Genomic DNA, 27,970 nt, shown 5'->3' with positions numbered 1-27,970 from the left:
TAGAAACTTCTCTATGGTTCTATCTATATGTACTTATATGTTTCACACAATAGTTAATTTTAGATACAAACTTTTATGGGTTTTGTATGTTTATTTATCTCTTATTAGTTAACTTAATCTTTATACTAATTTAGGTCCACTTTTACAAAGCCACTGTAGTGATGGTGCCATGGTATATGCACCAAAGCCCATTCAGTTTCTATAGGCTTTGGTGCATGTACTGTGGCAGCATTGCTACTGCAGCTTTGTAAAAAGGGACCTAAATTAGTATAAATATTAAGGTTCCTTAAAAAAAATCAGACTCAACAATTCAGTGAAGTGGCGTACCTAGGGTATGTGGCACCTGGGGCCCATCATTTTTTGACACCCACCCTCCATGTAAAAAATATTTTTTTGTAATAACCATGAAACGGTATAAATGGTCAGAATAGAAACAGGGAGTGAAAATATTCTTTTATTGAACCTCATATATGTAACCATTATTCCAAACATAACATAACATAAATTATGTCTGAATTGTCATGACATCAGAAGTACATATGGAGTAGTTGCAGGTGATGCTTGGGACAGTTCTGATTGTGTTAGTTCGGTTTTATGTGTTTTTTGAATAGAAGGGTTTTTATTTCTTTTTTGAAGGTTTTGTAGTCTGTGGTCGAGGTCAATAGGTTGTAGAGCTGGGGGTCGAGTGTTAGGAGGTTGTCGAACAGTTTTTTTCTTTTGACGTTTTTGGTTGGAGGGTGTGTGAATGGTGCGCGAGTTCTCCTATGTCTGTTTGAGGTGGATTGAATTATTTAGCTGAAGAAATTAGTTACCCCCTCATCCCACACACATTAATTCTCTTCCATTTTTGTTCCCATTATAAAAAACACTGATAAGTTCCCAGAAAAAAAATACATTAAAATAAGAAGTGAAAACAAAGGCCCCTACAGATGAGAACATAACATAAGAATAGCCTAACTGGGTCAGACCAATGGTCCATCATGCCCAGTAGCCTATTCTCATGGTAGCCAATCCAGGTCACTAGTACCTGGTCAAAACCCAAAGAGTAGCAACATTCCATGCTACCGATCCAGGGCAAGCAGACATTTCCCCATGTCCTAATAAAAGACTATGGATTTTTCTTCCAGGAATTTGTCCAAATCTTTCTTAAAACCAGCTAAGCTATCTGCTTTTACCATAACTTCTGGCCACTTCATTTTTAAGCTTAGATCTTTCCATCCAAACAGAGACCTTGCTAGATGTCAAATACAACACAAGGGAACTTCACACGGACTTAGCTGTGCAGGAAATGTGAATCTCCTCATACACCCACCTATGTGCAAAGGTCTGTTTTTTTTCTTTCGATCACTAGATAGCCTAATGCCACACAAGCAGCACTGTTACAAAAGGTCAATGCTAAGGTTAACAAAGTTTCCTTCCTTGAACCACAAGGAGATACTGACAAACCACTGGAAGAGATCCCAAAACAACTACCTAGGCACAATACCCAAAGACCCACTCAGTGTGTGAACCAGTTGAGTGGAGTGGATTAACTGGGGGGTGGAAATGGGCCCGGAGTTTGCTCAGGAGGATTTCCCAGACCACCTCTTCCTCTCAACACATTGACACACTGCCGCCACCACCACCACCACCACCACTAGGAACACCTCACTGGGTAGGCCAGCAATGCTTATAAACTTTATAAAACACATTATTATATTTTTTTTATAAAGCACATATTTTAACTGAACTTTCTGACATCCTCAGCCTTTCCATTCACAAAAATAGAAGGAAGAAAAGTTCCATTTCCTGCTGTCTCATGTCCCCGGCCTATACAATATTTTTCTTCTGCAGACCCTTCAAAAGTCTGACCAAATCTTCATTTCACTTGCATTATAAAGTACTGAGGATGCCATCTCTCCCCAGGTCCTAAAGTCTGAGACAGTAGTGCAAACTGCCCGATTCAGGAAGAAAAATTTCGATTCAGCCTATTTAATTGGTTTTTCGATTCGATTTTTCTGCCCAGTTGGGTGATTTTTTTCAAAAATCCTGGTGGGTTTTATAGCTTTTTCACCCCCTTTGGCTTCTCCTAATCACACTGGCACTGTTGTGTAAATAAAATAAAGAAACAAAAAGGACTTTTCCTCTCTCTGTTAAATCCTAGCTCATGTTTGCGGTCTAACACCAGCTCTGGTAGGATACACATTTCAAATCTGACATATTGTAATCACAAAACAGAAAATAAAATTAATTTTTCTACCTTTTGTTGTCTGGTTATTTTTCAAATCTTGTTGGTCCCAGGCTCTGGTTGTCTTCTGATAACTTGCTTGCCAGGGTCTCCTTCTTTCTTCATGCTAACCATCCATCTGCCATCTCTATCCTCCCTTTCCATTTCCCTTCCCTCCCCAGGAAGTCTGGTATCTTTTCTTTTTTTTTCATCTCCCTCCACAGATCCCCTTTTCTTAACTACCCTTTCATCCGGTATCTCTCCCTCCTTCCCCACCACCCCAGGGCCCACCATCTCTCCCTTTCTTTTCCCAAGTGCCCTCCTATCCAGTATCTCTATCCCTCCTCCAAACCATCCCTTGTGTCCAATTTCTCTCCCTTTCTGTTCCTTCCCTCCCTAAATCCCATGGTCCATCATCTCTCTCCCTCTCCTCTATTTTCAGACCCATTATTTCTTCCCCCCCAAAGTCTGGCATATGCACATCTCTTTGAACACCCCCTTCCCTCTGTGTACTTCTACACCAGGGTCCCCCCCAAAGGCCTTCCCCCCCTCTTGAAGGCCTGCACCCCCCCCAAAGGCCTGCACCCCCTTGAAGGCCTGTCCCCCCCCTTAAAGGCCTGCCTGCCTGTCCCCCCCTTGAAGGCCTGCCTGCCTGTCCCCCCCGAAAGCCTGTCTCCCCCATGAAGGCATGTCCCCCCCTTTAAGGCCTGCACCCCCCTTGAAGGCCTGCACCCCCTTGAAGGCTGCACCCCCCCAGAAGGCCTGCACCCCCTTGAAGGCCTGTCCCACCCCCTGTCCCCCCCTTAAAGGCCTATACTCCCCTTGAAGGCCTGCACCCCCCGAAGGCTGCACCCCCCCCAAGAAGGCCTGCACCCCCTTGAAGGCCTGTCCCACTCCCCTGTCCCCCCCTTAAAGGCCTGCCTGCCTGTCCCCCCCTGAAAGCCTGTCTCCCCCCATGAAGGCTTGTCCCCCCCCTTTAAGGCCTGCATCTCCCCCTGAAGGCTTGTCCCTCCCCTTGAAGGCCTGCACCCCCCCAAAGGCTGTACCCCCCAGAAGGCCTGCACCCCCCCAGAAGGCCTGCACCCCCCCGAAGGCCTGCACCTCCTTGAAGGCCTGTTCCCCCCTTGAAGGCCTATCCCACCCTTAAAGGCCTGCCTGCCTGTTCCCCCCTTGAAGGCCTGCCTGCCTGTCCCCCCTTCCCAAAAGCCTGTCTCCCCCCATGAAGGCTTGCCCCCCCTTTAAGGCCTGCATCTCCCCCTGAAGGCCTGCCTGCCCGCCCCACCCCGAAGGACCGCTCGGCCCTCCCTCCCATCCCCCATCCAGACGTCCGGTTCTTCCCCTCTGGCTTCCCCGCACCATTAAGAGTACCGAAGCAGCCTGCAGCAAGATCGCGATGTCAGCGATCTTGAGCTGCTTGTGCTGTCCTCCGCCGCGGACCCATCCCCTTCCTCTGATGTCAGTGGAGGGGGCGGGACCGCGGCGGAGGACAGCATGAAGCAGTGCAAGATCGCTGACATCGCGATCTTGCTGCAGGCTGCTTCGGTACTCTTAATGGTGCGGGGAAGCCAGAGAGGAAGAACCAGACGTCGGGTGGGGGGGGGGAACAGACGCCGGAGCACCCCCTCAGGGCTCGCACCCGGGGCGAACCTCCCCTCCTGCCCCCCCCTTGGTACGCCACTGATTCAGTGTGAGTCCTGAGTTTCCTCTGGGTCTCCTAAAGCAGCAGCAGTGGTGAACAGGCAGCTCCTGGCCTGCCTGCCAGGGCCTTCCCTCTGCCACATCACTGATGACATGGCAGAGGGAAGCCCTGGTGGACAGGCTGCAAGTAGCCTGTTCACTGCTGCTGCTTTAGGATGCCCATAAGTTAAGGTCTCATGAGGGGGGTAGGGGGGTTGATCGGGAAGTGCTGCACAAGGGGATGGGAGGGAGAAATGGAAAACTACTGCACAGGGGGCTATAAAGGAGGAATGGAATTCCCTTTTCCTGCGCAGAATCTCACTGTGCAAGCCAAGTCAGCATCAAATCTTGCGGTGTTGCAGTATCAGCAGCAATTCCCACATGCTGCCTGCCATTGACCCAGAAGTCTATCCGTGGCAGAGGAAAGACTTCCAGGTTAGGGGCAGGCAGCATGTGAAAGTCATTGCCAATACTGCAACCCAAAGAAGCAAATCTTAGAGTATATGTGAGGAGAGGAAGGAAGTTGGTGGCACAGGGGAAGGGGTGAAAGGAACTTCAGGAAGGAAAGCTGGTGGCAAAGGGGGAGGGAAGAGGTATGAGGTCAGTGGTACAGGGGGAGGGTGAGAGGAAGGAAAAATGGTGGCACAGGGGGAGGAGACGCAGACATGCATGGTGAGAGAAGAGGATGAAATTGCACATAATGGAGAGGAGGAAGGGAGAGATGGTGCCTAGAAAGATTTGACATAGGGCACAAGGAAGGGAGAGAGAGATACACAGGAAGTGGAAGGGGAGAAGGATGGAGATGTTGGATTCAGGAGTAGAATGGAGTGATGGAGAGATGCCTGGAAATGGGAGTGAGGGAAGAGAGTGGGAGAAATGCTGGACCATAGGGGAGAATGCAGCAGGGAAGAAATATGGAGATGTCAGGCTATAAGGGTGGAGGAAGGAAGATGCTGAGAATGGTAGAATCCTGAGGAGGAGGAGAGGGTGGAAAGGAAATGGATAAGAGGATAGATATAACAGAAGGTAGAAAAGAAATATGATAATGGAGGTATATTGAAGATGAAAGGGAATGGAATGCTGAGGAAGGAATGAGATGGGGAACGGGAGAGAAGATGGAAATTTGATAGGTAGCTGAAAAGTGAAAAAGGGAAGAAGGGTAAGATAGAGGCAGAAAAGAGCTAAAAAGGAATGATCAATGTCTGAGGCAGGTGTAGTAAGGGAATAGACAGGAGAGAGTAGAAAAGACAAATGGATAGAAGCTACTTGAAGGAAAATTAGCAGATGTCAGGAAAATAGAATAAATAAATGATGGAAAAATAAAATATCAAGACAACAAAGGTTGAAGAAAACCATTTTATTTAAACTGTTTTAAATGGAATATGTGCTGAGGAAGAGTGACAAGATAAAACTGTTAACCGATGAGAAAACAATTGTTCATTTGGTTTGTGCCCATATTTAAGCCCAAGCCTGTGACAGGAACAGACAGTGCTATTTTGATTGTTGGTTCAATAATAAAGCTTTTCTTTTTTACTTTACACTACACTCTGCCTGTGTCTGTGAGGGCTCCATTTCTTGTCCATCAGCCACAGTTCAGTAGGGAAAACCAAGGATTTTGAGATAAGTGAATTCATCTCAGAGATTCTTTAGGAGAAGTGCTTCTAGTAACAAGTGTGTTCATTCTGCTGCCCCTCAATATCTCTCCTCACTTCTCTCTCCTTCTACACCTCCCAGAGAACTCCGTTCCTTAGATAAGTCACTCTCAACATTATCCTTCTTCCCCACTGCCAATTCCAGACTTTGTTCTTTTCATCTAGCTGCCTCCTATGCCTGGAATAAATTACCAGAGTTTGTCCATCAAGCCCCTTCCCTTGTTTAAATACAGACTGAAAACCCACCTTTTTGATTTAGCTTTCAATCCTTAACCCTACTCCTCTGCCGTCCAACCCAGCCAGCTGATTAACCGTTCCCCTTAACTGTATCCATGACATCTTGTTTGTCTGTCTTGCCTGTTTAGATTGTAAGCTCTTTCAAGCAGGGACTGTCTTCTTTGTGACTCTGTACAGCACTGCATACATCTGGTAGCGCTAAAGAAATAATTCATAGTAGTATTAGTAGTAGTGTGAAGAGTTTCAGTCTTTGGGAAGCAGAGCTAAGATTGTGATGTCAACTCATAATGCCTCATTCCACCAATAAGAGCCAACCTCATCAGTGATGTCACAATAGCTTGATTGTCCTGTACTCCCCTCTGCCCTCCAACCCAATCAACTGATTAACCATTCCCCTTAACTGTATCCATGACATCCTGTTTAGATTGTAAGCTCTTTCAAGCAAGGACTGTTTTCTTATTTTTTCTGACTGTACAATGCTCCGTGCGTCCGGTAGCGCTATAGAAATAATTACTAGTGGTAGTAGGAACCTACTCAGCACTGAAATAATGCTGCAACTTTAGTATGCTGGGAGCAGAGAGGGACTGGAGAGTGTTTGGCAGTTCTTAGCAATGAAGGCTACTATTAATGGCTGCAAGTAGAAGTCAAATTTGCGATCATTTGTTAACAGACCTTCAGCTTTTACACATCTTTCTGTAGACCAAGTGGATGAGTACTGCTGCTGCTTCATAGGTGAGTGAGCGAAAGGCTGTGGTTTCTGAGGCAAAGAATAGCCTGAGGGTGTTTGCACTTTGTGTCAAGCTATACTGTCTCTCCCTGAAGAAATTTTCTTTGAACAGTTTAGCCTTATGCAATTTCCACATTTTTCAGGTCACTCAGTTATATAAGCACATGCTTTCATGGCATCAGCTGTTTCCCGCAATGTAAGTGTTTGGGTATCACCATTTATTTTAGGAAGAGGTTTGTGGTTAGCTCTAGAGTTCATGCCATTCCCTGTAAGCAAAGCCACAAGCACTATGATCTGGTTGACGACCTTGAGCAATCAGCTACGCTCTACTTGTGTCTGGGATCTTTGCCAGAAGAAATAGATGGCAGCAGTTTGCAAAACTCAGTGCTGGCCTTTCAAATGCCCAGGTACTGCTACACTGAGTGCAAAAACTGTCTCTATTAGATTTCACTACTACCCTGAAATTATCTGGGCACTTATTCAGTACCAGTGCGTGGATAGCAACTGGCCATAGATAGGACTGTTTTTTATGCGATCATATCTGCCGGTTAACTATCTTGGTGCCAGCACTGAATAAAAATCACCTGTGCCCAGGAAAATGCCAACTAAAGTTTCAAGTTTATTAGGATTTTTATATACCGCCTATCAAGGTTATCTAAGCGGTTTTTACAATCAGGTACTCAAGCATTTTTCCCTCTCTGTCCTGGTGGGCTCACAATCTATCTAACGTACCTGGGGCTATGGAGGATTAAGTGACTTGCCCAGGGTCACAAGGAGCAGCGCCACTCTAGTTCTAAAAGGATAGTGCAGGGGTGGTAAATAGTGATAGTCAGTGGCACTACACAGTAATGTGCTGCTGAAAATCAGTGGATAGCTGAGCACAGGTAGTGTAATTGGGTAGGAGACTCTCCTACCAGCTTAGGAAGCTCATTTTCAAAGCACTTACACACACAGTTACTTTGAATATCGACTCCTTAGGATTGATGATTAAAAAAAAAAATTATCTTTATATTCAACATCTGAAACCGAGGATCAAGAGTACACAACACTATACTGGCCAACATACAATAGGAACTTGTATATTGCCTTTTTGTGGCTTTGGCATTCAAGGTGATGAGCACTGGAGGATTGAATGACTTGCCCGGGGTCACAAGGAGCAGCACTGGGATTTGATCTCACAACCTCTGGGTATAGAGGCAGCAGCTCTACCAGTGAGCAACCTTCCCCCCACCCCCCACCCCCCCTTTCAAGGGGCTACTAAAAAGTTCTCAGCCCAACCAATAAAACTGGGTCAATCTCCATCAAGGGCTATACGATCATAATAACATAAGAATTGCCGCTGCTGGGTCAGACCAGTGGTCCATCGTGCCCAGCAGTCCGCTCACGTGATGGCCCTTAAGTCAAAGACCAGTGCCCTAACTGAGACTAGCCTTACCTGCGTACGTTCTGCTTCAGCAGGAACTTGTCTAACTTTGTCTTGAATCCCTGGAGAATGTTTTCCCCTATAACAGACTCTGGAAGAACGTTCCAGTTTTCTACCACTCTCTGGGTAAAGAACTTCCTTTTGTTTGAACGGAATCTATCCCCTTTTAACTTTAGAGAGTGCTCTCTTTCTCTCTACCCTGGAGAGGGTGAACAACCCGTCTTTATCTACTAAGTCTATTCCCTTCATTATCTTGAATGTTTCGATCATGTCCCCTCTGTCTCCTCTTTTCAAGAATTATTATTAGTCATGTATGTCTAATTGGTCTACAGTTCGTTTCCTTGTTATTTTAAAATTTTTTATGTACAACGCTTTGTACCTTCAGATAAGCATTTTATCAAAAACTTGAATAAACTTTAAACTTGAGGAGAGGCCTAGTTTCTCTAATCTCTCACTGTACGGCAACTTCTCCAGCCCCTTAACCATTTTAGTCACTCTTCACTGGACCCTTTCGAGTAGTACTATGTCCTTCATGTACGGCGACCAGTGCTGGATGCAGTATTCCAGGTGGGAGCATACCATGGCCCGGTATAGCGGCATGATAACTTTCTCAGATCTGTTCGTGATACCCTTCTTAATCATTCCTAGCATTCTGTTCACCCTTTTTGCCGCCGCCGCACATTGCGCAGATGGCTTCATTGACTTGTCAACCAGTACTCCCAAGTATCTTTCCTGGGGGATCTCTCCGAGTACTGCACCGGACATCCTGTATTCATGTATAAGATTTTTGTTACTGATATGCATCACCTTACACTTATCCACATTAAACCTTATTTGCCATGTCATGTCTCATTTCTCGAGCGTGCATATCTCACGTTGCAGGTCTTCGCAATCCTTCTGTGTCTTCACTACTCTGAATAACTTTGTATCGTCTGCAAATTTAATCACCTCGCTTGTTGTACCAATTTCCAGGTCGTTTATAAATATGTTGAAGAGCACGGGTACAAGCACTGAACCTTGCAGCACTCCACTTGTGACGCTTTTCCAGTCCGAGTATTGTCCATTTACCCACACTCTCTGTTTCCTATCCACCAACCAGTTTTTAATCCACGTATTTCACCCTCAATTCCATGTCTCACAATTTTTTTAAGTAGTCATTCATGCAGGACCTTGTCGAACGCCTTCTGAAAATCCAGATATACAGTGTCGACCGGGTCACCCTTGTCTATCTGCCTGTTTACTCCCTCGAAGAAGTGCAGCACGTTCGTCAAGCAAGATCTTTCTTTGCTGAAGCCGTGCTGGCTGGTCCTCATCAGATTGTGTCCGTCAAGGTGATCAATAATGTGGTCCTTTATCAGCGCCTCTATCATCTTTCCTGGTACCGAGGTCAGACTCACTAGTCTGTACTTTACCGGATCTCCCCTTGTACCTTTCTTGAACATTGGCGTAACATTCGCCACTTTCCAGTCTTCTGGAATCCTTCCCGATTTGATCAACAGATTGGCTATTAGTTGAAGCAGTTCAGCCATCCGGTTCCGGGGATTTATCGTTTTTAAGCCTATCAATCTGCCTGCATATCTCTTCTAGACTGACCGTCAACCCTATAAGTTTCCTGTCTTCGTTTCCTGCGTACTGTATGTCGGCTTCCGGTATGTTGTGTATATTCTTTTCGGTAAATACAGATGCAAAAAATGTGTTCAGTTTGTCGGCGATGGCTTTGTCCTCCTTTAGCACTCCTTTTATTCCATGGTCATTCAACGGCCCCACCGCTTCTTTCGTGGGTCGTTTCCCCTTAATATATTGAAAGAACGGCTTGAAGTTTTTTGCCTCCTTGGCTATTTTTTCCTTGTAGTCTCTTTTGGCCCCTCTTACCACTTTTTTTGTTCCATCACAAAAATACGAAATGAAAAAAGTGGAAAATCACTGGACTAAGTGTACAGCCCTAGATGGAGATTGCCCCAACTTTGTTGGTTGGGCTGAGAACTTTTCAGTGGCCCCTCATATAGCACTGTTTGGTTTTGTGTGTTATTTGCCAACATATAGCACACAACATATAACACACAAATAGTAAAAACACTCATCATAGCCTACGATGAACATATCAAATATATATACAAGAAATACAAAGATGATATGAACCCTGGCCAGTACTGAGAGTTCTCATCAATATCTTAGGGCTCCTTTTACGAAGCCGCGTTAGCGGTTTAACGCACATAATAGCGCATGCTAGCCGCTACCGCCTCCTCTTGAGCAGGCAGCAGTTTTTCGGCTAGCGTGTGCTAAAAATGTGCGTGCGATAAAGCCGCTTACGCGGCTTCGTAAATTGATAAGGAAGGCTAAAAGAGAATTTGAAAAGAAGCAAAACCTCATAGTAAAAAAAGTTTCAAGACATTAGAAGCAGAAAGCTTGTGAGGGAGTCAGTTGGACTGCAAGATCTTCAATTAATAAAAATGGCACTCAGAGAGGACAAGGCCATAACAGAGAGACATAGAGGAGCTTAATAAAAAAATACGTCCAAGTCCATTTTGGGCCTGTCGCTAGGTGCCTAAAGTCATACATGTCAAAAGTCTATACTCGAAAAATATGTCCAAAAATTTTTTTTTTTTCGAGAATCATCTACTTGTACATCCAGCTGTTTGATCATCCAGACTGCTAAGTCGTCTATCTTTATACCCCATTCTCATCCAAAAATTCATCCAAGTCAAAAGCGCCTAGAACTAGACCTTTTGGACGTTGGAGGAGTCAGCAAAGTGATGGACTGGACACTCAGACATGGCAACAGAATAGTGGGGTACCTTACAGGGCACTGCTGCGAACTTCACAAAAAGGGTGCCACATAAACATCTCACCACAACTCCCTTATAGGTCATAGAAACATAGAAGATGACGGCAGAAAAGGGCTACAGACCATCAAGTCTGCCCACTCTGCTTACCCACCCCCTGTCTATGCCCTAATGACCCAATTTCCTTATCTTGACCCTCGTAGGGATCCCACATGGGTATCCCATTTATTCTTAAAGTCTGGCACGCTGTCTGCCTCGATCACCTGCACTGGAAGCTTGTTCCAATGATCAACCCAAAACCTACTAGACCCACCTGTCTACCACCCCAATAGCCCTTATGGCTGCAGGTGCATATACAATAGGGGGGTTTTTTGGGGGGGTTGGTGGGTGCACATGTTTCACCATGAATGCAGTGGATAGAGTGGCTTATGAACCTGGGTCCTCCTCTCTATGGTTCACTAGCCCACTCCCCAGACTACTTAAGCCACCTCTGTGCAGCTCTAGTAGGCTTTCCTATGCCAGGTGCTCATTGTTCTGGAGGCAGGCATGTACATTTGTATTCTGATTTTTATGGCAGTGTTGAGGTCAGTGATCACTGGGGGAGTGTGTGTGGGACTGTATTTTGTGTCAGCAGTGGTTTTCTAGTCACTTTGGATACCTTCTGGGCATTTAGACCTGTTTTTAGATCACCTAAGTCACTATGTATAAGTTCCGTCTAATCTCGTTAAATTTTCGGTTATACTTGCAGTACGACTAAGTCTAGGTCAGCCCACGTCCCGCCCAAATCCCACCCTCATTACTCTTCCTAAAATGCCCCTTTCAGCTCTGGGTGTACAGCAGCACTGAAAAGGCCTAAGCTGTTTTGAGATACGTCTAAAAAACCCGTTTCCATTATCGGCACTTGGATGACCTGACATCTCAACATAGTTCTCAATGGTTTACATCAGTAAAAATGTTTTTAAAAAGGGAACAACATAAAAGATAACACCAACATCATATACAAATATTAATTACACTGTGTATTTAAGGGATGCCTGAGGAATTCTCAGTAAATATGATCCACTGGCAGAGAATTTGCTCCAAACGCCAACTGAAAAAAAAAAAAAAATAGATTTTTAACAATGTCTTAAAAGCCTTGATATTTATTTTGGACTTAATATGCCTTGGGAGACAATTCCAAAGGTTGGGTGCTAAATAAAAGAAAGCTTTTTGTGTAGATTCCCACCTTGTTCTATTTACAGCTAAAAGTACCAATCTATTATCCCGTGTGAATAAAGGTGAGCCAGTTGATGTATGTATCTAGATTTTCAGCTTTTGACAAAATACAGTAGGGTTAAACTGCCAAAATATGATGAATGGTGGAGTGTCACAGGAATCTGTACTGGGACAGATACTTTTTAATGTATTAATAAATTATCTGGAAACAGGAAGAATAGGAAGAATAAGTGAGGTGATCAGATCTGCAGATAACAAAATTACTCAATCTTATTAAATTGCATATGATCTGTGAGAAATTGGAGGAGTGGAAAACTGGGCATCCAAGTGGAAAATGAAATATAGGGCCCCTTATACAAAGCCACAGTAGCAAATCCCAGCATGGCAAATGCGATGCAGCCCATGCAGGGATTTAGCGAGGGAGGATGGCACCCAGCATCACTGCGCCGTGTACCCTACACTCTTCCCTGCCGTGCTATGTGCCCCTCCCCCATGTACCTCTTGAAATGTTCACCAGTTGTGACCTGGGTTGGTCATTATTTGATTTTGATACAGTATCTCCTGCTAGATTGAATAGCGAAATAGATTATGCAGTGTTTCTGTAAGATAGTGTAGTATTGTGAGGGCGGACCCTGAAGCCAGGAGGAATTGAAGCCATACAGGAGGTTTAAGGTGAACAAAATAATGCTTTATTGAAGGTGCCAGGTAGAAATCCTGTTAAATTCACATTGTGGGGAGAAGGGAAACAAACATAAACATAAACCTAGTCCTTCTATATAGGAGAGTCCTATGACATGCTCTTATAGGACCACACATGCAACATATGCTGCAAGGCTCTCATTTGGATTTACACTTCTCCCTCTGTATTCGCTGTGACAGGGGATTAACAGAACCGCAAATACAGAAAAACCGCAGATAACTTTTTCATATGTTATTCGCTGTTTTCTATTAAAAACCATTGTGAATATGGTAAAATCACGAATAACATGGTGGGCGACCTGGCCTGTTCCTGAAGGAGAGGCCAAACACGGTGAAGAAAGTGCTGGGAATCTGCGATTTCTCTATGCAAGCTGACGTAATTTGGGGGGAGGAGCCAGCAAGATAAAAACCATGAATAATCGAAACCACGATTGCTGAAACCGCAAATACGGAGGGAGAAGTGTACAGAATTACCAGCACAAGTGTTAACAGTACAGTGAGGCCAGTATGCAGTCTGTCAGGTCAAAATAACAGTATCTAGGCTAAAAGCCTTCTTTTTCAAGGCTGCTTTTATATCCTAACTCTTATCAATATCTCTTATCATTTCCCTCTGTAAGAAATTCCCTAACCCCTAATTGTCCTGTTTGCCTGTTAGAATAGATTGTAATCTCTATTGAACAGGGATTGTCACTTACATGTTTAATGTACAGCATTGCATACATAAGAACATAAGAATAGCCTTATTGGGTCAGACCAATGGTCCATCAAACCCAGTAGCCCAGTAGACACTAGTACCTGGTCAAAACCCGAGGAGTAGCAATATTTCATGCTACTGATCCAGGGCAAGCAGTGGTTTCCCCCATGTCTTTCCCAATAATGGACTATGGACTTTTCCTCCAGGAACTTGTCCAAACCTTTCTTAAAACCAGCTACGCTATCTGCTCTTACCACAACCTCTGGCAAATCATTCCAGAGTTTAACCATTCTATGAGTGGGAAATTTTTTCCTCCTATTGGTTTTAGAAGTTTTTCCCTGTAACTTCATCAGTGTCCCCTAGTCTTTGTCATTTTTGATGGAGTGATAAATTGATCCACTTGTAACCATTCTACTCCACTCAGGATTTTTTAGACTTCAATCATATCTCCCCTCAGCCGTCTCTTTTCCAAGCTGAAGAGCCCTAACCTTTTTAGTTTTTCCTCGTATGAAAGGAGTTCCATCCCCTTTATCATCATCTTGGTTGCTCTTCTTTGAACCTTTTCTAGTGCTGCTATATCTTTATTGAGATAAAGAGACCAGAATTGAATGCAATACTCCAGATGAGGTCGCACTGTGGAACGATACAGGGGCATTATAACATTCTTAGTCTTGTTAACATCCCTTTTTAAATAATTCTTAGCATCCTGTTTGCTTTTTTGGCCGCCGCTGCACATTGGGTGGAAGGTTTTATCCTATTGTCTACTATTACACCCAGATCCTTTTCTTGAGCGTTAACCCCCAAGGTGCACCCTAGCATCCGGTAACTGTGATTCGGGCTATTCTTCCCAATATGCATCACTTTGCATTTGTCCACATTAAATTTCATCTGCCACTTGGAAGCCCAGTCTTTCAATTTCCTAAGGTCTTCCTGCAATTTTTCACCATCCGCATGCGTTTTTACAACTTTGAACAGTTTAGTGTCATCTACAGATTTAATCACCTCACTTGTCATTCTAATTTCCAGATCATTTATAAATAAGTTAAATAGCACTGGTTCCAGTAAAGACCCCTTTGGCACTCCACTGTTTACTCTCTTCCATTGGGAAAAATGACCATTTAACCCTACCCTCTGTTTTTTATCCCATAACCATTTCCTAATCCACAGCTGAACTTTGCCACCTATCCCATGACTCTTTAATTTTCTCAGGAGCCTATCATGAGGAATTTTATCAAAAGCTTTCTGAAAATCTAGATCTACTACATCAGCTGGCTCACCTTTATCCACGTTTATTCACCCTTTCAAAGAAGTCAAGCAAATTGGTGAGGCAAGATCTCCTTTGACTGAACCCATACTGACTCTGTCTCATTCAACCATGTTTGTCTAAGGCAGGGGTGTCCAATGTCGGTCCTCGAGGGCCGCAGTCTAGTCGGGTTTTCAAGATTTCCCCAATGAATATTCATGAGATCTATTTGCATGCACTGCTTTCATTGTATGCTAATAGATCTCATGCATATTCATTGGAGAAATCCTGAAAACCCGACTGGATTGCGGCCCTTGAGGACCGACATTGGACACCCCTGGTCTAAGGGCTCCTTTTACAAAGCCGTGCTAAGGCCTTACCACGCGGAATAGCGCACCCTAAATTGCCACACGCGCTAGCCGCTACCGCCTCCTTTGGAGCAGGCGGTAGATTTCTGGCTAGCATGTGCTAATCCGGTGTGTGTGTTAAAACCGCTAGCGCAGCTTTGTAAAAGGAGCCCTAAGTGTTCCACAATTTTATTTTCTATAATTGTTCCACCATTTTGTCCGGCACTGAGGTCAGTCTTACCAGTCTGTAATTTCCTGGAACCCTTTCTAAAAATTGGTGTAACATTGGCCACCCTCCAATCTTCAGGTACTATACCATTTTAGTGACAGGTTTCAGATCACTAACAGTAGGTCAGCAATTTCATGTTTGAGTTCTTTTAGTACCCTGGGATGTATACCATCCAGTCCAGGCAATTTATCACTTCGTAACATGCTAATATTTAGCACACGCTAAAAAGGACCCCTTTGTATTCAAGAAGCCACAACTCCTGCTTACTTTGCAGATTGGAGCTGACAACCAATTTTAAAAATGGACCAATCAAAACTTCTTCTGAGGCCATATCCGATCATGTCTACAATCTTTATTTACTCTTATGGCATCTATATGACAAAACTATAATGAAAAATTTTAATGAGAATTTTTTTATTTGGGAGTTAAATTCTAATGTGATTGATGTTTATAGAATGCTTTTTTTTTCTTATGAGAAAATAAGTACTGTGACATCATCTATTATCCGATTTCCTTCAATCAGTTTTTATTTATCAAACTATTACTCTACTTGTGACTAATTTTCTTAGCAATGCTCTAGGTCAGACATATCAAACTCTGACCCATGGTGTAATAAAATTTGGCCCGCCAGACAATTAAAAAATTTCACTTAAACTGGCCCGCTGGTAGCCAGGTACAAGCACCGCATCAGCTGTAGGTTCACGTGGCTTCCCGGTCTCACATTAAAGCAGCCTAGAGAGGATCGCTAGTCAGCTGTAGCGATCCTAGCAGGCTGCCATAGCCTCAGTAACACATTCCCTCTGCCATGGACCCATACGTTCAAAGGAGGGGCGGGACTGTGGTAGAGGGAACGTGCAGAATATTTAATCTCCATTACCATCAAGTTGTTTCGAATCTAACGTTTACAATTTGAAACAATGTGTTATATCTGCACTTATTTTATAGTAATATTGTTACACATACCGAAGAGAAACTAGATTATAAAAGCGATCTTAGGTTACAAACTAGTGACTTTGCAACAATTGTATTGACAGCTGTTTGTTTTACTCTTAAATTCAACTGAAGAATTTTGACTGATGTTTCTTTATTTTACATATTTGGGATGACAACTACTGTTGAATAAAAAAGTATTTCTGTCTGTATTTCTCTTGTGTACAGTAGTTTCAAAACCCAATTGCATCTGTTTTACCAAGACATCCAAATATGCGATTGATTCACAGGAAATATTACTAGTGAATTCATTTCCCACTACTGTGACCTAGGCCCAGATTCACTAAATATAGTGATTCAATTGCTGTTGGCCAATTCCTGGCCGATTTTAAAACAGCGATTGATTCACTATCTTTTTTGCATGCAAATGATTTGCACAGAGGAGCAAATCATTTGCATGCAAACTCCCGACTCAATTGCTCAGTGAGCGATTAAGTCGGGGCAGAGCCGTACCTTAAGAAGGATATGGCGTTAGTCGAGAGGGTTCAGAGGAGAGCGACACATCTGATAAAAGGTATGGAAAACCTGTCATATGCTGAGAGATTGGAGAAACTGGGTCTCTTTTCCCTGGAGAAGAGGAGACTTAGAGGGGATATGATAGAGACTTACAAGATCATGAAGGGCATAGAGAGAGTAAAGAGAGAAAGATTCTTCAAACTTTTGAAAAATAAAAGAACAAGAGGGCACTCGGAAAAGTTGATAGAAGATAGATTCAAAACAAATACAGTGGTACCTCGGTTTACGAGTGCACCAGTTTGCGAGTGTTTTGCAAGACGAGCAAAACATTTGCAAATTTGGTGTCTCGTAAACCGAGCTTGCCTCGCTGTACGAGCGCCCCCCCCACACCCCCGAGAACTGGCATCCCCCCCCCGCTGCCATTGGGCACCCCCCCCCCCCCCGCCGCCACCTGAGATCCCCCAACCCACCCAAACCCTCTTCTTACTTCCCTCCGCATCGGCATCGCCGGCATCAGCATATCCTGTGCCCGAAAATCTACACGCATGCTCAATGCCCGGCACAGGAAGCAGATTTTCGGGCACATGATATGCTGATGCCGGCGATGCCGATGCGGAAGGAAGTAAGAAGAGGGTTCGGGTGGGTTGGGGGATCTCAGGTGGTGGCAGGGGCTGCCCGATGGAAGCAGGGGGGGGCGGTGCATGATGGCGGCGGGGGGGGGCCGGATCGCGGGGGGGGGGGGGGTGCCCGTTCGTGGGGGGTGCCTTCAGGGGGAAGCAATGCCGGTTCTCGTGGGGGGGGGGGGGAAGGTTTGGGGTGGGAACAAATCAAAGCAAGTTTCCCTTACTTCCTATGGGGATACTTGCTTTGATATACGAGCATTTTGGATTACGAGCATGCTCCTGGAACGGATTATGCTCGTAATCCAAGGTACCACTGTACTAGGAAGTTCTTTTTTACCCAACATGTGGTGGACACCTGGAATGCGCTTCCAGAGGACGTAATTGGGCAAAGTACGGTACTGGGGTTCAAGAAAGGATTAGACAAATTCCTACTGGAAAAGGGGATAGAGGGGTATAGATAGAAGATTACTGCACAGGTCCTGGACCTGTTGGGCCACCACGTGAGCGGACTGCTGGGCACGATGGACCTCGGGTCAGACCCAGCAGAGGCATTTCTTATGTTCTTATGTTATGTTATGAATTGTATGTTAACATTACATGAAATTCAGCCAGTTGACGAAAGATACAATTTCTTCAGTTGTTCCTGACCACAATATAAACACATCATCTTTGAAGGGTGAATGAAAGATCCAATTGTCCTTAAATTTGTTCATATAAGGGAATGCCACCAATGGCGCAAACGTGGCGCCCATTGCCACTTCCTTCGTCTGTAAGTACATCTGGTCTTTATGCATGAAGAAATTTTCTCTCATGCAAACTCTAGACAATTTCAAAACAAAATCACTGGGTACCTTATGTAGTCTCTCTCTTCTCTCTAGAACTTCCCTTGCCTCATTTTGTGGAATGGAAGTATACAAAGCAGAGAAGTCTAGAGTTGCCATGACAAATCGCTATTCAGTTTCCTGGATCGACTCTAAAAGTCTAAAAAAATAGGTTGTATCCTTCACATAAGTTTTATGTTTTTCTACCTCAGTTATTCTCTCCTCAGAGGAGAAAACCTATAATGGCAGTAGACCATAAAAGAGAACCAATTTGGAAATATTTTAATTAAGTTCCTCTTCCTATGGTTAAGAACATAACAATTGCCGCTGCTGGGTCAGACCAGTGGTCCGTCGTGCCCAGCAGTCCACTCATGCAGCCGCCCTTAGGCCAAAGACCAGTGCCCTAACTGATACTAGCCTTAGCTGCGTACGTTCTGGCTCAGCAGGAACTTGTCTAACTTTGTCTTGAATCCCTGGAGGGAGTTTTCCCCTATAACAGACTCCGTAAGAGCGTTCCAGTTTTCTACCACTCTCTGGGTGAAGAAGAACTTCCTTACGTTTGTACGGAATCTATCCCCTTTTAACTTTAGAGAGTGCCCTCTCGTTCTCTCTACCTTGGAGAGGGTGAATAACCTGTCTTTATCTACTAAGTCTATTCCCTTCATTATCTTGAATGTTTCGATCATGTCCCCTCTCAGTCTCCTCTTTTCAAAGAAGAACAGGCCCAGATTTTCTAATCTCTCAATGTACGGCAACTCCTCCAGCCCTTAACCATTTTAGTCGCTCTTCTCTGGACCCTTTCGAATAGCACTGTATCCTTCATGTACGGTGACCAGTGCTGGATGCAGTATTCCAGGTGAAGGTGTACCATGGCCTGGTACAGTGGCCTGATAACTTTCTCAGATCTGTTTGTGATCCCCTTCTTAATCATTTCTAGCATTCTGTTCACCGTTTTCACTGCTGCCGCACATTGCGCGGACGGCTTCATCTACTTGTCAACTAGTACTCCCAAGTCTCTTTCCTGGGGGGTCTCTCCAAGCACCGCACCAGATATCCTGTATTTGTGTATTCGTGTTAAGGCAGGCATGTGGGCAAAATGCATACACTGCGATAAAGAAATGCAAGGCCTGCTGGCCCAAATGAAACATCATTATGAGAAGTGCTTTGATAAAGATGACAAAAGGAATATGTTTAAACAAGCAGGATTTTCAGGTTGATGTTTTGATTTAATCAAATACAGAACTATTCACTCTACAGCCTTCCCATACCTGGCAGCAAAATAGCAGAATATTTACTAGCACAATTAAAGAACACACCCTCCTACTAAAACATTCATAAAGGTCTAAAAACCTATCTATTTGGAAAATACCTTACACCCCCCCCCCCCCAACAAATAGGCTACCACCTCCAGAATCCAAATAAGACACAAACAACCTCTCCTATCTCGATAAATGGCCAAGCTCCCTACCACAAAAGAGACACCCATCAAGACTACAGAAATAAATTAGGTTCTTACCTTGATAATATCTTTTCTAGTAGATAAGTGATGGTATGCTTATCTAGGGTATTCGATCTATACTAACTAGCAGTTACAGAAGGTGTCAGTCAGATCTTTACAGCTCCTCCTCCATATCCACAGGCTCTGCTGCCCCCTTCAGTTCATACCAAAGTAGGCATTAGCCATAATATAAAATATGAGGAGGAGTGACATGGGGATTCGCCTCAAACATATTTCTGTTCTGCTTTGATAACAATGTACTAAACTACCTTAAAGATAAAAATGGAACAGTAATGCAGAAAGAACTCAACCACACACACATTCAGGGAGCTCAAGTAGTTCCTAAGGCACACTGTATACACAATACATACACATATTCTTCACAGATATATAGTCTGACTGACAGCTACTTCTTAGGCAGAAAACTGACCATGCAGTCTGAGACAGTAAGAGGACACATCTTACTGTATAACTGACAGGTTGAGGCTACAGCATACCATCCCTTATCTGCTGGAAAATATATTATTAAGGTAAGAATCTATAATCTCTTCTTCCAGTGTGATATGGATAGTATGCCGTATGCTAGGCATGTATCTAAGCAGTCCCAGAATCTAGGATAGAGGAGCAACATCCACCCTGTAAAATTTGGTAAAAGTATGAAGTGTGGATCAGGTCACAATCTCATCGGACAGTATGAGGAAGCCACACCCCTCATTGAATGCATTTTTAATGAGATGGGCGGCTGCTTCCCACAATGGACGTATGCGGAGAAAATAGCTGTGCATATCCATCTGGATATGGTAGCCTTTGACACAGGTTTACCTATCTGGCATGACTGGTTAACACAAAGAGGCGTTCTGAGGGACGGAATTATTTGTCAACTCAAGATTCCATAGGAGGGCTCTGCAGAAGTCCAGGACTTTAAAAATCTTGTCCTTATGCTTAGACCCTGAAGGATGAAATTCTGGCAATCTCACTTGGTTGACGTAAAACACCAAGATCACTTTTGGTATGAAAGAGGGGTCTGTAGGGAAATACCAACCTCCATAAATCTGAGGAATGGTTCACTGCACAACAGTGCCTGCAAATATGAGACTCTTCTGGCTGTTGTAATTGCCACAAGAAAAACTGTCTTGATCGAAACATCCAGTAGAGATGCCTCTCTAAGAGGTTCATAAGGTACCTTACTGAGGCCTTCTAAGACTATATTTAGGTTCCAGGATGGAAAGAGTCTCTGGACCAGGGGGTCTGTGTCTTAGGGCCCCTCTCAAAAAAAAAAAATTATAAATTATATCTGGATGGGCAGCTAAGGAAGTTTTCTGTTCCTTGGCCCTAAAACAGGAAAGTCCTGCAACCTGTATGTTAAGAGATGCAGCCACTAAACTTTTTTCAAATCCTGCTTGGAGAAAAACCAGCACCTCCAACACTGGAGCCTGGAGAAGTTCTACATCTTTCTGGCTGTACCAGCACTGAAAGATTTCCCAAGCCTTAGCATAAGCTCAGATCATTGCCAGTTTTATGGCTCTGAGGAGAGTTGCAAAGACTACCTCAGATTACCCTTTCTGGACTAGTGCTGCGGCGCTCGAGCAATGCTATATGACCAAATTGAACCAGATCTTCTAGACAGATTGGCCCTTAAGATAATACTTGGAGCTGAAGGCTCTGATCTCTTTGAAGATGCACCAAGTCCGCGTACTAAAGGAGCCTGAGCCAGTCCTTTGCCAACTTTTCATGGGTGGTTCTCTATTCTGCGAATCACCCGGCCTGTCATGGACAATAGGGGGACACATATAAAGACTCATTCTCTGGCCATGGTTGGACTAGTGCATCCAATCTAGTGGTTCCAGGCTTGTATCTATGACTGAAGAACTGATTTGCCTTCTTGTTTTTTGCTGTTGCTATGAGATTGCATGTTGCATGACCCTTTCAATTTACTATAGACTGGAATGCTTTTTGTGAGGGTACCCACTCTCCTGGATCCATTTTTATGGATATATTTTGTTTTATGAGTAAATCAAAGAAAATTTTTGTGGTTTATCTGCAATTACATCCCTTTCTTTTCCAGAGATAAATAAAAAAAAAAAGATTTGACATCGATATGTGAACATTTCTTAAGAAAGAACTGAATATTTCATGGGGTGTCCTAATTTTTTACATGACTGTTTGTGTCTGTTTTATGCAAGGGTCGTTCCAGAGCTCTTTTGATTCATTTCTTACCTGTTTCCAGTTATTGTTCTTGTATTTATTCTTGAGCAGAACAATTGTTTAAGGTCTTTATTGCCTTGGGGTGACTGTGTCTGAGGATCTAAAGGCATCTAAACAGTGTGATAAGGCAGTGGCTGTAGCCAGAAGGATGCTAGACTGTATAGAAAGAGGAATAACCTATATAGGTCACAGGTGAGGTCACACTTGGAGTATTGTGTTCAGTTTTGGAGCAGCAACCTCGAAGGAGACAGTCCCCTCTGCACACGCAGCAGCAAGATTGAAGAAAAGGATCAGAGTATGCCTGGTCTTCAAAACCCTTCTTTATTGGTAGCAGTTAAAATATGTGCAGTCAAAAAAGTCACATAAATATGGCAGATAATAATTTCAAATGATAGACTCGACATGACCTGTGTTTCGGCTATAGTGCCTGCATCAGGAGCCCCAAGTAATAAAAACAAATCACTAATGATATCCAAATTCCACCAAAAGATAAAACCAGCGTCATTCTATGTGAGGTTGCGGCTGTCGTCCTGCATTTGGATTTAATTTATGGTTGGAATTTGGATATCATGAATGGTTTGTTTTTATTACTTGGGACGCCTGATGGATGCCCTCCTGAGGGAGGTGGTAGAGAGGAAACCGGTGATGGAATGTAAAAAAAGTGTGGGATAAACGCGGAGGATCGCTAATTAGAAAACAAATGGTATAAAGAACTAAGGGCAGTATCGGACAGACTTGTACGGTTTGCATCCCGTATATGGTGATTCAGTGTAGGATGGGCTGGTGAGAGCATAAATGGGAACTCCACTAACTTGGAACATGAGGACGTTACTGGCCAGACTTTACAGTAGATATCCTGCAAACAATGGGATGGTTGGATAGGCTGGAGTGAGCTTAGATGGCAACTTCAGCAGTTGGAACCTAGGACAATATCAGGTGGAATTTAGTCTATGGCCCAGATCTATCAAAGAAGAGATAAGTTAATTTAATCATATATTTTTAATGAGAATAAGTAATGGGCAGACTGGATGGATCGTTCAGGTCTTTACCGTCATTTACTACTCCCCTCCTTTACAAAGCCGTGCTAGCGTTTTTTAGTGCCGGCCATGGCGGTAACAGCTTGGACGCTCATACATTGGTTACCTTTAGAGCAGGGGCTAGGGAACTCCGGTCCTCGAGAGCTGTATTCCAGTAGGGTTTTCAGGATTTTCCCAATGACCATGCATGAGATCTATTTGCATGCACTGCTTTCAATGCATATTCATTGGGGAAATCCTGAAAACCCGACTGGAATACGGCTCTCGAGGACCGGAGTTCCCTACCCCTGCTTTAGAGGCACGTATTCTTTTTAAATTTGGTTGTCTTAAATCTCTTTTTAGTTTGGCTCCGGGATATCTAGCCTCTCAATTAAATTTTTATACTTCATTAAAAAACACTCGTAATAAGTTAATGTTTACGTATCCATCAGTTAAGAACTGTCGCTACAAGAAATTTTTGAATAGGACATTTGCCTTTCAACTAGCAAACTGAACTCTTGGTTAAGCCCGCTTATTTGTCAAACAGATTCTTATAACGTTTTCAGAAAAATTTTAAAAACACACTTGTTTGATAAGTTTGCTAAATAACTATGTAATTTTCTTCTTGTCACTCATTTTCTTTTTTAACCTGATGTACCTTTCACTGATTGTACAGTTCTAGTTCTTCTTTGTTGTTAACCGCCTGGAACTGCGTGGTTGGGCGGTATACAAGAATAAATTTATTATTATTATTATAGGAATTCTATGAGTATCGGAGTTATTATCGCGATGGCCGGTGCTAAAAAACACTAGCATGGTTTTGTAACTGTGGCTCTCTGGGCTTGGGTACTAACTGTAGATGGAGCTAGAGAGCACGCTGAAGTAGAGCAGAGTTGCAGAGAAGAAAATCCAGATTGGATTCCTTCTGCATATGGCACGCAACCATTGGGATACTACCCACTTGTCTAGAATGTCTCCCCTATCTACTAGAAAAGAGCTTTACCAGGGTAAGTACATAATCTCTTTTTCATGTAAGGATGAAATGCAGCAATCTTTCAGGCAGAAAGATGAAAGCCTCACTCTCATTAGTGAATCATTGAGTTGGTGCACACATACCCATGGTTTCAATAGAGTCCCATTCTTCCTCCTCACCGCTGCTGATTTTACATCTTTTATTTCTATAACCTTTAGCAGCTGCTGGTGACGGGCTATCAATTTGTTATCGAGTTTTTTTTGCCAGCTGTCCTTTCCACTGAGTTGGTCACTCTTTACTTTCACAAAAGAATTTAACAAAGAATGTCTCAGGACCCCTGGGAATTTTCTGCAGCATGTCACGAACAGCTGTGCTCTAACAACCATCGGCAATAATTCAATATAACTGTGAAGTTACTGTAATACCTATTTGGATCTGGGCTGCTTTCATTCTCCTACTTTTAAAGGTTGGTGCATGGTCAGCTTATGTATATAGAAACTTGTCTCATGCTGCTGTCTCTGAAATAAAATGTAAATATCAGAGAAATAAAAAAATGAACCTGAGACATTCTACATGTGAGGTTGGTGGGGATGTCAGGCATTAATTATTGTTCTGCATTTTTGAGAGAACAGAATTACTTTAATTTGCCAAGTCGTACTCAAGGCTAGCAGAAAAAATATAGGAGTTTGAAGGTTTGGTGTACTAACCTCACAGCTTTGGTTTTACTGAGTACCATTACACATTGTAATTGCAAAACATCTAGGCAAAAGTCTCAGGAAGGTGACCAATACTATTGAGGTATGAAAGGAATGAAAACGAAAGTTCTCTAGTTTTTTCCCCTTTGAAAAGCCAACCACTAAGGTTATCAAGTACAAAACTAGTGATGGACTTTGCACCTGTTATTGGCGTGGGTCCCACAACTGAGGGGCGGAACTGGCGTCTGTGTTAGGAACCCGAAGTATTAAGATTTTAAATAAAAGCACAAAAAACACAACCATTTTAAGTTGTTTCTTTAATTTGCAAAGCATACAACACAAAACACATTGCTCATGCAGTACTAAATCTTAATCTTTTGGATGGGCAAATATGTTGAATTTATCTTTAGTATATGCATTTGCCATAAACTCCGGTTATTTTGGACCAATGGCCTGTGAAGAAGGGAGGTTTTGAGGTTATTCAACAAACTGAAAATGTATCGCTGCCTAGGCGGGTGCTACCGCAACCAGGGGCCCTGAGGTCACGTGGGGCGATGGGGATGGTGGTGCAAAAATGCCAATAGAGTACTGCCTAACAAGTACGCTTCTGTTACAATCAGGAACGGCACCTTCCCGCCTTTCGTCCAGTTGCCGATTTGGGCGCAGGCGCGCGCACTCCGGCATCCAAAGGTTACTAATGAGCAGCAGGGGGCGAGCTCCCTCCCCAGCACCTCATCCAAGGCGGCAGGAAGGAGACGAATCGCACGCGCCTGAAAAACAATTTCGCAGCGTTCTCGGCTACGCCGTCCGGCGAAACGTAGGTAACTACGTTTCCCAAGATGCTCCGCGTTAGCGACGGCTCTCGCTCTCTCACGCACAGCGCTGGATCTCTGTGGTTTTGAGCCGTCCCTACGCCTCCTCCTGTCATAACGTCACGAAAATAACCCAGCAACACTATAATCGTGGCGCGCTACGTTCCCTCCTGTTATCTTTCTACCGGTCGGTGGTTTTTTTTTTTTTTCCTCCCTCTCTCTGCGCCTCCTTCTGTTAATATTCATGAGGTTCGGCGAGCGCTCTGCGCGTAATGGCGTTGGCAGCTATAGCTGTGGCAGGGCCGTGAGTCGGACAGTGCACAGCGGCGGAATGCTTCGAATTCCGTCATAAAGCGTCGAACCCTCGCGGCGGCGGCAGCCCATTGTGCTTTGTTTTTTGATTATTTCGGGAATCCCGGGTCCTTTGTGGGGGGCTCTTCCCGCTGGATTCCGGAACGCGGCGCTGACCGTCGGATGGAGCCCGCTGAGGGGCGACTAGAGGCGCCGCGTAGCAGGGAGCGGTCCCCGGCCGCAGCTGTAGCGGAGCAGCAGCGAAGGCAACCGCCACCCCTGGACTCCACCGCGAACGCCCCCGCTCCCCTCAGACTGAAGTTAAAGGGCGGGGCGCCCGGGCAAGCCTCAGCCGCGCGGCCGGCGGGAAACTCGGTGCCGGCTCCTCTCCTCTTGCAGGTGGCCGGCGGCAATGGAAGTCACGTCCCCGGCGGCGGCGGCAGCAACGCCAACTCCCTGCTCTTGAGGCGACGGCGGCTGAAGAGGAACTTGTCCACGGCCGCCCCCCTAGCCGCCGCCGCCGCCTCGTCCTCCGTAGCGGCCCCGTCCTGGTCGTCGTCGAGCAACCGTAGCCTGGACAGGAAGGCTCCGAGCAAGAGCCGCCAGGCGCTGCCCCTCCTGCTGCCCGCCGACCGCGAGTGGGTGCGGGCCGCCCCGGAGCGGGGCTGCGTGCACTTGTCCGAGCGGCAGCTCTCCTCCGGCCTCCGGCCCGTCCTCTGCACCCTTCACACCGACGCCGCCCAGGTGGCCGCGCGCCTGCTACAGTTCCGGCACAAGGGGACGGCGGGAGGCGGCGGGGCGACGGCAGCTGTCAGGGTGCCGGGCCCGGCGGGCGCCTCCCCCGTCGTGCCGGGCAGCCGCCTCCCCCCGTCCCCCTCCCCCCCCTCCAGGCGACCCTGAGCCCGAGAGCGACGGCTGCTGCAGACTCTTGACCCCGGCCTCCATCGCCATCAGCGGCAGCAGGAAGACGAGCGACTCCCGCCCGGCGGAGGAGGAGGAGGAGCGGGACGACGACGAGCCGGAGGATGCTCCCTGCCTGGTGCCGCCGCCCCGCACCCTGAGGCTCCCGGACGCGGACTCGGAGCTCTTCGGCTTGATCCCCGACGGGCTGGATTCGGTCACCCCGGGCTGCCCCTCGGACCCGGAGCGCTCGCCGGTCATCGCCTGCCCGCCGGCGCCCGAGAGCGACCCCCTGCAGGCCGCCCGCCTGCCCGCGCTCTACGTGCAGCTGCACGGGGAGAGCGCGCGCCGGCTGGAGCCGCACGAGCGGCCGCTGCAGATCCAGAACGACTACCTGCTGCAGCTGGGCTTCAGGGACCGCGGCCGGGTGCAGGAGGAGGGCATGGAGGCCGAAATCGGCTGCCTCATCCGTTTCTATGCAGGTAAGGCTTGGCTTTGCTCATTAGTCTCAGTGTACGGTGCTGTCGCCCTGAGCCTGATTTAGGTGGCTTGTGTGACAGGTTTATGTTTTAGTTATTTCGTTCCTCTCCCTTCCCCCATCGTTCTGGTGCCTGCCACAGGTTTCCTGCTTGAGGACAGTCCTTGCACCCTTCTTGCAGCGATGTTGGTATTTAGGACTGTTGGTGAACTCGATTAGATCTCTTTGCAAGTATTAAAGTCCTAAAATATGCTATCCAATTTGGATGATCTGCTCGATGGTATTGGAAGGGATCTCTAAGGTTCAGTGGTTTTGCAAGATATTTGTTAGTGTTAATATTTCTTTGGTCTAATTTAAGGAAATTGCAATGAGTGAATTGGAACAGGAAAGGTAGTAAAACATTTTAAATAGCTTTGTGTTGAATCTCATCTGGGTTACAACCCCCCTCCCCTTTTTAACAGAACTTTTTCCTAAAAGAAACCAAACAAACATTAGAGGAATACATATGTGAGAGACAGTAATTGACTTCATTGCTTCTGTGTGAGCAGGTATAGCTCCACTTTGAAGGGTAGAAGGCTTTCAAATTGGGTTACAGTGTATGCAATAATATTTGTTTGAAATTGAATGCTAGACTGATGCTGAAAAGAAGCTACCATCATGAGCTGTGTCCTTGATCATGTGGGTGTGGCATCAGAGTTTGATTGGTGACCAGGCTTGGCTTTCAAATAGTATTTCAGCCTGAAGGAAGGCTTGGGGACTAAAACTATGCCAGGGTACACCTGGTGGGGCCTCTGCATGTGAGGATCACCGGACTTGATGGACCTAGGGTCTGATCCGGAGATGGCAATTCTTATGTTCTTATGTAGTCTTAGGAAAGTATGGAGTCCTTTTACCAAGATGTGTTAGGCACGAATGTGTGCCTAATACAAGAAAAATGGCTTGATATGGGATGCGCTGAAGTGTTTTGTGTTAAGGTTGCCATCTTTGTGCACTAAGCATGTTGATTTTTTGTGGAAGGGGGCGTGTCGTGTACAGGATGGGTACAGATGTGCTAATCATCTAGTCTGCTGACATTGCTCT

General features: G+C 45.1%; 2 protein-coding genes across 4 annotated transcripts in view; both read left to right on the top strand.

Annotated features, from left to right (window-relative positions):
- Positions 1-24,075: 24,075 nt before the first annotated feature.
- Positions 24,076-27,970, top strand: part of PHLPP1 (PH domain and leucine rich repeat protein phosphatase 1) — a 492,900-nt gene continuing 489,005 nt past the window's right edge. Inside the window, exon 1 of one of the 3 annotated variants that reach the window (XM_033929324.1) lies at positions 24,076-24,180. Coding sequence is in view for 1 of the 3 variants with exons in the window: in XM_033929323.1 (XP_033785214.1) it covers positions 25,107-25,230 (124 nt within the window). In the remaining 2 variants the exon portion in view is untranslated. Of the gene's footprint in view, positions 24,181-25,037; positions 25,231-27,970 lie in introns of those variants that run through there. The other 2 variants (XM_033929323.1, XM_033929325.1) reach the window with 2 other exon arrangements.
- LOC117353412 (PH domain leucine-rich repeat protein phosphatase 1-like) lies at positions 25,276-26,546 on the top strand. Its single transcript, XM_033929326.1, has one exon. The coding sequence runs from the start codon at positions 25,696-25,698 to the stop codon at positions 26,410-26,412; it is 717 nt and encodes a 238-aa protein (XP_033785217.1). The 5' UTR covers positions 25,276-25,695; the 3' UTR covers positions 26,413-26,546.

This window comes from Geotrypetes seraphini, chromosome 2, assembly GCF_902459505.1.
Source record: "Geotrypetes seraphini chromosome 2, aGeoSer1.1, whole genome shotgun sequence".
Lineage (NCBI taxonomy): Eukaryota > Metazoa > Chordata > Amphibia > Gymnophiona > Dermophiidae > Geotrypetes > Geotrypetes seraphini.
This window is presented reverse-complemented; position numbering and strand designations above follow the sequence as displayed.